The sequence below is a fragment of the Opisthorchis viverrini genome (assembly GCF_000715545.1).
Source record: "Opisthorchis viverrini unplaced genomic scaffold opera_v5_347, whole genome shotgun sequence".
NCBI lineage: Eukaryota > Metazoa > Platyhelminthes > Trematoda > Opisthorchiida > Opisthorchiidae > Opisthorchis > Opisthorchis viverrini.
Genome location: NW_008751997.1, coordinates 381366 through 391528, shown reverse-complemented (window position 1 = coordinate 391528; position 10163 = coordinate 381366). Strand labels below are relative to the sequence as shown.

Here is a 10163-nt window from a genome sequence, read left to right as displayed (position 1 = left end):
GACTGATCGCTTTGTGTTCAGAATCTCTTCGAGAACACTGAACAACAGAGTGGATGATTTCATTCAAAGAGAGCAGTCATGTCCTGGAATTGTCCAGTACCTTCTCACACATGGAACTAAGGAATAGTGTGTTCCCTGAAACATCTACCGGCCCTAAATCGATGCTTTTATCCTTGAGGGCTTCTGTGATAATGACGGACTCATGTCAAATCACTCAATTAATATTCTACTGACGTTACTGTTGTGAACAATGAACAAACGTTCAGATACAACTCAGCCTTCAGAAGGACGAAAACCCTTATGAGCTGCTGAAGCGTTTTCATCATACTCGTAAATAGTGTTGGATTGAGAATAAAGCCTGTTTGTCAAGTGACACGCTTCTTACCATGAGTATACACTCCTGTCCGCGTCGGACCACCCGGGTGCCCCTGAGTTATAGTTCAGGATCCGAATTTCTTTGTTCTGAACATGGGGATATGGGAAATGCAGTAGCTGCTTGAATGTGTCAGAGGGTTTGGGCGTGTGCGTGTCCGTTTGTCAATCCACCACGGATCTGGCTTGTGACGTTAGTGGCTGATTTGATGCGTGTCTGATTGGTTGGCACGCGTGCGTGTCTATCCGCAAGTGAACGTTACCGCGATGACTGAACACGTGACTCAGTCGCATGCGTATCAGCTACAAGGCCGACCTCCTTGGCCGAATGCACAATATACACCCGTGTCCTTACCTACGTGTTGTCTGATTTAATTCGAAAATTAGATAAACGATGCAGGATAACTAATAAAAACGTGGTTACTGAAGAATGACGTGTTCTTTTCCAGATAAGCCCCGCCAAAAAATTAACCCTCTCCACCCAAAAAGATTAGAAAGTGGTTACTGAAAAAGACGTGTTCTTTTCCAGATAAGCCCCGCCAAAAAATTAACCCTCTCCACCCAAAAAGATTAGAAAAGAGAGGATTTAGCGTTTCATCGATCTCGACATGTAGATCTGGGCCGCCGATAATTGTTGGAGTCTGCAAAAGCCCCCAGGTGCAAACTTCGCGAAGAGAGCTCTTCCAGTCAACAGCGGTCGTGTGGTTATTGGATAATTCCTCTGAGCAAAATTTGATTTCTGCCAAATTTTTGTACCAGCGATAAGTGAATAGAATTACTGTCCTAAACTCCATCCTAGACCGCTCCAGCCGAGTTCCCTTTTGAAAACCGATTTCTTGCCAACACTGTCGGGCATTACACCTCCACCTGTCAGAAACAGTTGAAAGTGTCATTTGGTGGCCACTGCTGAATAAGCGTTGCCGATGCATCACTCCGTGGCTTTGCAAAGAACGTACTACCGTCTCCTTGTTATGAACGAGAGTTGATAGCGTCATAAAGGTCATTTAAGGTTTCACGTCCGAATGGAGTAAACTTTTGCACAAAATGAGTCTAGATGTGGATAAGGAATTGTTTTCATCAAAAATAGGTCAAGGTTGTGTGCGTACGTTAAATTGCAGCTGGTAAAAAGTGGTGGGGCTTAACTTTTGGCACGTGCACTTTTTTCACAACTGGCGGAGCATATCTGCAAAAGATCTGAATGACGAGCTTGCCTACCTTCACCCCTACAGTTTGGAACACAGACCGACTTGAGAATGATGAGTCAGTCAACAAACGTACTTTTTATCGTTGATGACGCTTACACGAATCCAGACGTCCTTGCGATAAGCGGTTGGGCACTGGGAGTTGAGAAACGGGAACACCAACTGGTAGATATCACAATAGTCAAGCATGCGGATTTCCATGTAGTGGAACCCGCCGGAGTCTGTGGCGTAGTTTGGAGAATCCTGAGCGTTGTCCGCCAGCAACTGAATGAAACACAATTGATCTGGCATGTTGTACGCCTTCTTTTGCATTGGGCCGCGGAATCTGGATGATAAGATCGATATCATGGTACTTGATGGTTATGCTGTTATCTAAACAAACACCATTCGAATCTATCTTGAGCACGCAGTTCAAACCGGCGATCTGATTGGTTACCGTATGCCCAGACAAATCATGGATCTAAGACTGACGGGAAAAACTTGGGGACTACGCCTGTCTGATGAGGCACTATTCGATTCTATCTTGAGCACGTAGTTCAAACCGGCGATCTGATTGTTCACTGCATGCCCAGACAAGGCATGGATCTAAGGCAGACGGAAAAGACTTGGGGACTACGCCTGTCTGATGAGTCCTAATCGGTCTTGGCCTTTTCAGCAGCCCTGTGAGTAGATTCCTCTTTGAAAGCATAGACATCTTTCACACTGCGTTGGTAAAATTGAGTTTCCTTTTAAATACCTGAACATATGCAAGGTTTAAACCCGGTCTATGGGAATTTGGTTGCATAAACTAGACTCTTTCAAATAAATCCCTGAGGGAAAAAGTGGAGAAGCCAAATTGGGTAAGCTACTGTTTGAAAGGAGAGAATTGGATGAACGCGAGTTAAATTTTATTGTGGCCGTGGAGCGTTGAAAGGAAACTGAGACTTTGACAAAATGTATCCCATCACAAACGTTTTGGCGTCCAAAGGAAACTTAAAGAACAAACTATCATGGGTTCATGCGTCTTCGTGTTTATTTCCGTCACCACACCGACTTGTATTGGAGGTAAGAAGTTAATAAGGATAAACCGATTGCTACAAATGGAATGGAATCACCCCTACGCACATGAAAAACCACGAGAGGAAGGACGCTAGGGCTGGAGCTGGAGTCACCCCTTTCTTGGCTTGCGCAACACAGCCAGCGAAAGACCAATTCGAAGCCCGAGAAAAGTCTGACGTACGAGGTCACTTTGTGAGGTTGGAGAGCACAGTATCAAGCAGCGGTGTGATTTGGTGAGAGGAGTGGGCTGTATCATCACGCGGATGATGTGAATGCCGTGAGTCAATGCGGACATGAGGCAGAGGGTGTCGGTTGTCTTTAGGCGGCTGTTAAACTGTTTGCTGAGCTAAGTAGTGGACTTGCATTGACTTTCAATCGGTTTTCTTGATCAGTAGTGTCGAGGCACATACAGTGTGAGCACGTAAATACGGTACAGTGGTCGCAGAAACCATAGCCTAACACATCAGGGCGACTAGGTAGTCTCGTCGGTTCCTGGCCATTTCTGGAAGTTGAATGAGTTACTTCGTAATCATCCTATTGGTTTAAAAATTTGTGATATTCTCTGATTGGTTGTTTCTTACCTGTCTTTGAAATCGACTTGAGTTGATAAACCTACACGTAAGTAAGTTGATCTAATTAAATCCGAAAACGATCAATGGACCGCAAAGTCATTGGTAACCAAAGGGAATTCGTGATTAGCTTAATAGCCACACCATACGACAACCTATGGTGGATATCCGATAGGAATGGTAACCGAGGGCTTTTTTAGTTGTCGTCGCCCCGGTTACTGGTATGTGACAGCACTGAGAAGGATAGATACAATTTTTAGTTGTAACTCCACACATTCTCGTGCAAATTGAATGCAGAAAGCTCAATCCGGATACATGACCTAAGAACGATCGGGCAACCAGTCAGCCAAATACAGACGACAAATGTGCATCGTAACTCTGTGCATGTAGACACCGCTGATGAGCCTGTGAGTTCTGCTTCGTAACGCCTGTCCAAAGTGCGATAAAAATTAGTTCACAAGGTTCATCGTCTTAATTCAAGTCTTTAGCAATATTCTTCCAAACGATAGCATTCATAATGTCGACAGAACCTGCTGGAGTTCATCGAAAAGGCCCAACCCACAAAACTTACAAATTTTCACGCCAGTTTTGTTTTGAAGATAGACGGAAGAGAATCTCTTGTGGGTCTCTAGTTTATGACTCCTTACAGCATCAAATATCTCACCAGCAGAAACTTGAGTTGGTCTCCGTGCAGTGTACTCAGTTGAAAGGTATCATGAAAGAGAGATTCAGCTGAGGTTCGGTTGAGTCTATCAAATCGGTTTACAATTGAGTGCGGTTATTGAATTTCGTACAACCCGGATCCAAGTAGAACACAAGGCTGACGGAACCCCAGGGACTACGTCTAGCCGACTAGCCCGAAGAAGAACGAAACTGAGTGTGGAATATCGAAGAATTTCCAGAAACTTCATGAATGGTTCTCTTCAGGGCCTTATCCCCCTTTCAGCTTCTCGTCATACGTGGAAGGCAACAAACTTTTGATTTGAAAAATAGATATACTAAAATGCACTGCATTGGGCTGCATCCAGTGAAATCGTCAGTGAACTGAAGAACGGTTTGCAATCAAACTTCCAAGCTTAGCGGACGGACTAACAACCATACAGAGTACCTGAGCTACTCGCCCTGAACAAGGCGCGGGCACAAAAGCCGAGCAGGGGACATTGCAATCCGAGTAAAGATTGTGCTACTCATAACCCGCCTCAGTAATAGATGCTATCACGCCAATTCCACTCCAACTGTCTGAGCGATGTCAAGTGGAACCGTTCACTCACAAGCGATATAGAGCCAGTTTTATCTGTAAACTGTTGAATTATTCGACTACAAATAGAGATGATACGCTTTGGCATGCTGAAGCCGAAAAATCGATACGCGATGTTTTTGAAAATTTCGTTATCTGTTCCCATGAAGCTACAGACCTCGGAAAGACGGCGTCTTAGGTCAGGACTTTTTGAATGTTCGACTAGTGAATTAAAGCTACCCGCAATTCTGGGCTGCTCCTGTCAAGGAGTAGACAGCCTGGCAGCACCTTAATCCACGTGCTTCATTCCAGTTGCATGGTAGCTATGCCCAGGAAGGATGTTATAGCTGAGCGCTTACTACAGAAGCTACTACAGATCCGATACTACTGCAATTAAATGTCACATCCAGAACACTTTGGATTAATCACGCCATCATAGATTCGTATGTTCATTCCTCGTGATGTTCGAAAATTGAGGACTTTGTTACGCTTTAATTTTGTTCACTGTAAGGGACACTTGCACTCTAATAATTGTTCGCGAACTGATCCATATCATACAGCCAACTGGCACAATGCTCTTGTTAAGAAATGCAGTTGTTTCTCAACCCAGTTAATTTTCCGAAAAATTCTCCTAGCAGTGAGATGTAAGCTGGGTTCCCCAAGACCAAATGAGACTCAAACACGACAACGAGGGTTAGTCATACAGTTGTCGGTAGAGTAGGGAGACTTAGGAATTCGGCATACTTTTTCCTGTCTGTGGAGTCGCTGTGCGCCAAACGACCAATGAGGACTGCACGACTGCTTTTTCCCTACTATAAATCGACAGTACGCCTCTCTCGAATGTTCAGGGAGATTCACACTAGTAAACTCTGCAGTGTTATTGACGGAATTTACATCAGGTGGACACTTGTTAATTGGCTTCTTGATTGACGACTTCTAGAATGGTCTCATGTCTCTAGCCTGTTTATTGCTGATTTCTCCAGTTTAGAAGGATGAGGAAGATACCCTAACTCGCAATGGACTTGATGACGGAGTCCAAGGGCCATTTTGCAGTTCCATCTTTTTGCGTTAGAATGAAGGTGGACTGAAGTGCAGGAGAAGTAACCTCAGACAGAGTGGAGCATTTGTTGCTGAAAATCCGTCGACAGCCCACGACCGGTTTCGCCCTTTTTGAGGCTCATCAGGTAGGCGCAGTCCCCGAGTTCCCGTCAACCTTATGTTCTGCTTGAAACCAAATGGCACGAAATTAGCGAATATACACTCATTTGCGAACCCAGCTGAATCTCTCGTTTGTGGAGCATTTTCTATCGCCAACTAAAGAAAGCTCTTTAAATCGTCCCCATCAAAATATCCTTCAGCTATAACACCCCTCTGATGCCTAGCTGTCATGCCACCCGAAGGAAGCACGAGGGTTGGGATACTGCCAGGTTGCCTAGATTGGGTAATTCGAGAGGCGGAGTTCGGGTTCGAAACATGGACCTTCCGGTCAGTAAATTCAAGCTCTAACCCCTTGAACCATATCGCCCCTGAGTCATCTCGCCCCCACATTAAATATAATTCAACATCCCACTAGGAAAGGTTCCGAGTTCCCTGGAAAGTGTTTCTAGGGGACCGTAGCGACAAGCTATGAATACTTGGCATATTTGATCACCGTGAATTCAAAACAGTGGGCTGTTTTTTTAATTTGGATCTGTGACTACATATAAGCTTCTGACGAATGTCAACCACAAGCACAGTGAAGCACAGTTCGAACAGACGACGCCATAGTTTTGACGACATTTCACCACCATGTTCTGTCATCACGCTGTTTAACTAACATAAGCAGACGCCGCAGTAGTTGATGCTATTATTCATTAGAGGTAGCTAGTGATCGATCAGTATTGATTGGTCAAGTTTACGCACGCGTACTTAGACGTGATCGATTGTGCGCGCACAACAAGCGGTGCGCACATTAAAAGTCAACAGGCTTGTTTGTTCGTCAAACAGATTCATTATCAGTGTGTGTTTGAGACAAATGAATTTGAAGATGCCATTTTCACCCAAGTGTTCATGTGTCGCACAATGACTGTGGCGATAAACGTCTCTACTCGATAAATTTTAGGGTACATCTGTTCGGCTCACATAACCCACTGTTTTCGAAACTTGCGGTTTCCTTAATAAATGTGCCTTTACAGTGAAAGGTGACAGAACCCTAATAAGTTTATCGTAGAAAATGGTGAAAGGAACAGGGTCTTCCGCTCAATTAATCATTAGATAAGCAATAGATGCATATCTCAAGCGGTGCTAACCGCATGGTAGCAGTTTGATCCCAGGTTATAAACCTTGTCTAATCACATTCGCCTGGGTCATCTAGATTTGTACGTTCAAGAAAGTAAAACTCATTGGGGAGCGCGTAGTTTGGCGTAATTTATATCTCAACGGGTCGTTTCAACTCCGATTATCATATGGCTTTTCTCCAAACTTTATAGCAAGACAGCACACTAACCGGTCTTTTTGGGAGTGTGGAGATATTGAGGGATTTTGGTGGAGATTCAGTCGTGCAAGTGAAACTGATCTACGCTGGAGAAACGCCGAGAAACGCTGCAGAGTGGTTTCATTCTTATTGGGAGTTATCAGCAGTGGGCATCTTAAGAAACTCCAAGGAGCCTGGAACCCGCCACCTCCCAGCCAGTAATTTGAATATTCAATTACCGTCATTTCCACATAAGTACCAAAATTCACGTTACTCGCGTGGTACGCACAGCAACAGGCGAGAGTGTTTGCAGTGACTGTTGAACCTCATCGACCTCTGTCCTCTTGGTATTCGACTCTGGCAAGCTGCAGGGTTTCAGACGAATCAGCTGAGTTACAGCCTGTTGATACATGTGAAGGAGTCCCAGCCAATCTAAGAGCGGTAGCAATCCATCATTGAAAGGGAACAGCCAGACCATGGTTTTGAATAAACTCATTTATGAGTTGGATGCCCAGTTGAACATCTGAAAACTACTCACTGCCTGCGAACCACTTAAAACAAAGCTGATTATTTCGATTCCAGCTATCTCAAAGGTCGAATGTGGGTTAACTTCAAACTCTGAAGAACTAGTCGTTATCGAGAAATACACTCATTTGCAAATCAGTTTGGTTGTTACGAGAGACTCAACTGAATCTCCCGTCTATGATATTCCACAAATGAATGTGCTGCACACAGGCCGCCTCATGATTCAGTTGGCACGATATTCGAGATATCGCAGTATATTTTTATAAAGGAAACTACTCACAAGGTTGCTGAAAACTCCTCGACAGCCCACGACCGGTTTCGCACTTCTTGGGGCTCATCAGGTAGGCGCAGTCCCCGAGTTCCCCAGAGATTCACTTGAGTCTCTCATGAAAACCAAATAGATTAGCATATGAGTGTATGTCTCGAAAACAGTCCAATTTGAGTTCAAGTAGAACATAAGGTTGACGGAAACACGGGGACTGCGCCTACCTGATGAGCCCCAAGAAGGGCGAAACCGGTCGTGGGCTGTCGAGGAGTTTTCAGCAACAAAAAACTAGCCGTTATGTTTTACGTCCGTGAACTGCGCTGCATTTTTGGCTATGGATGTTATCTTCCAGCCACCTAAACCTTGGGTTATTTATGTGAGAATGTTAGCCTAAAACTCACAAGGTAGAGCGAATCATGTGACTCTGATCGATTATGTTTCGAAAACAAGTGACCCGCCGCCCAGTTCGTTCACAGTTTCACACGTTCTGTTTCGAAATGTATCATAATTTATGCGTTAACTGACAAATTTACTTGTGGAATTGGTAGGATAAACCTAAACTGGCACAGGTCAGAAATATATTGTGAATGGACGCAATGCGTAAAAAGTTCAAAAGGCTGAAGTCTATGTTAGGGTATATATGCGCCAATCGGCTTTCAAATATGACCTACTCTACTTACCCCAAAACAGGCGTCACAACGCTGCCACAACGATTAAAAGGTAGGAAACGCAGCTTGATATCCTGACACAGAGGACGGCGGTCTGATTGTTCTGACGTCCTCTTTGTCGCCATCCTGTAGCTGATTTGTGTTTCGAGAACACGTCCTCTTTCAGCGAACAGTTTCAGAGTCCCATCTTCCAGTTTGATAAGCTGTGGAGAGAAAACCGGTGTGATAATTGCGTCTCAACCGAGAACATGGCTGGCGGTGAATTCCAGCTCATACTGGTGCCAATCTAGCTATCGAGAGAGGGAGATATAAATAAACGTAAGAAACAAGATCTTTGAGTTCCAACTCCCAAACTCTACAACAAAACTCTATAACAACTCTACAAACAACAATGTAACAAGTTTTCCCGAGGACCTCGAACCTGTAATTTTCCGACTGCCGTTTCGCAGACCACCAGACAGGAATATGATCGTCTACATTCGAAAGTCAACTGTAGCTTCACTCACCTTGTAAGTAGGATCAAGTCACTAAAATGAGAATGGCTTGATGACCCCCCCCCCAAAAAAAAAGAGTTATATAGGAGCTTTCATCAGTCAAATAACCAGGCTTTTGAAAGAGAGATCTTACTCCTGGTAGACAAGCATAGGTATAACTTTTAGGGAAGGAGTGCGAAACCTTCACAGGGCTTTAAACAGACTAGCATCTGCATTCAATATCTACTACTTTTTCGACTTTTTAAACACCTGGTGAACATTGCTCGTCATTCAAAGCTGCTCCCTTTCTGATTGGCAGCTGCGATGGATCCATGAACTGTTTTCTTGATTCGTCACATTTGGAAGCAAAAAACACAATTACTTGTGCTAGAATCTTATTTAGGGAGCAACTTTCTCGAAAATGGGGAACCAAGTACAATTCGATCTCGGTTAGTCCACAAACGCCTGCTATCTGCGATGCCGTAGGAATTTCCATAGTTTGATTTGGAACAGAGTTACCCTTGCAACGATGGGTTTGCCTGAGCTTGTTCTCCACACACAGTCTTCTAAACCGGGTCCAGAAATAACTGTTGACAAACGGATTGGACGCTCTGTGCGCGATTTTCGTGGGAGTGACCGCAGTGAACTGGTCTATTGTAGCGTAATTGGAGCGTCTTTACCTCAGTAAATCCTTTTCATACGTAGTTTGCTTTCTCAAGAAGGTAACTGGTGTTTAGCAGTTGAACAGGACCGATTGAACCAAGGGCTGTAATCCCCAGATCCCTGAAAAAGTCCTTCTAAATCGAATGGCACGAGGTACACACGAACGCACTGATATCAATCACTGTCAGTAATAATCAGTGGTTTGTGGTCGGGGGAGGATCATTCAGACGCAACATTTGCATTTTTAGATGCGAAATTGTCAGCAGCAGACAAGAGGACCCCTACATATCAGGTTCAGGGGGCGAGATTGTCCAAGTAGTTAGAGCACGAAATTACTGACCGGAAGGTCCGTGTTTCGAACCCGATCTTTGGCGCTCGACTTTCCCTGTCTAGGCTTGGGCAACCTGGCAGTATCCCAGCTCTCGCGCTTCCTTTGAGTGGCATGGCAGCTGGGCACCGGAACGGTACTACTACAGCCATAAGGGCTCTATTGAGAAGCTGAAAACCCTAGAGGTTTGTGACCGCTACGGGCTGAATTATACTGCGCATCCAGACTGATATAACAGTTTCAGGGCACGTAGACCAACCTCCAGGGTCTATTGCATACTGCGCTCTCTGGCTGCGTGATCGATCACAAGCAATGGGAAGCAACCTGTTCGCTCTTTATTTCTGAGAACTAAGTGCCGTTGAGAACCTCTG

General features: G+C 44.7%; 1 protein-coding gene across 1 annotated transcript; it reads right to left on the bottom strand.

Moving 5' to 3' along the window:
- Nucleotides 1-1376: 1376 nt before the first annotated feature.
- T265_10162 (hypothetical protein) lies at nucleotides 1377-9944 on the bottom strand (the record flags this gene model as incomplete). Its single annotated transcript, XM_009176452.1, has 4 exons — nucleotides 1377-1422; nucleotides 1651-1899; nucleotides 8341-8531; nucleotides 9801-9944. The coding sequence occupies 4 exons, from the start codon at nucleotides 9942-9944 to the stop codon at nucleotides 1377-1379; spliced, it is 630 nt and encodes a 209-aa protein (XP_009174716.1).
- Between the last annotated feature and the right edge of the window lie 219 nt (nucleotides 9945-10163).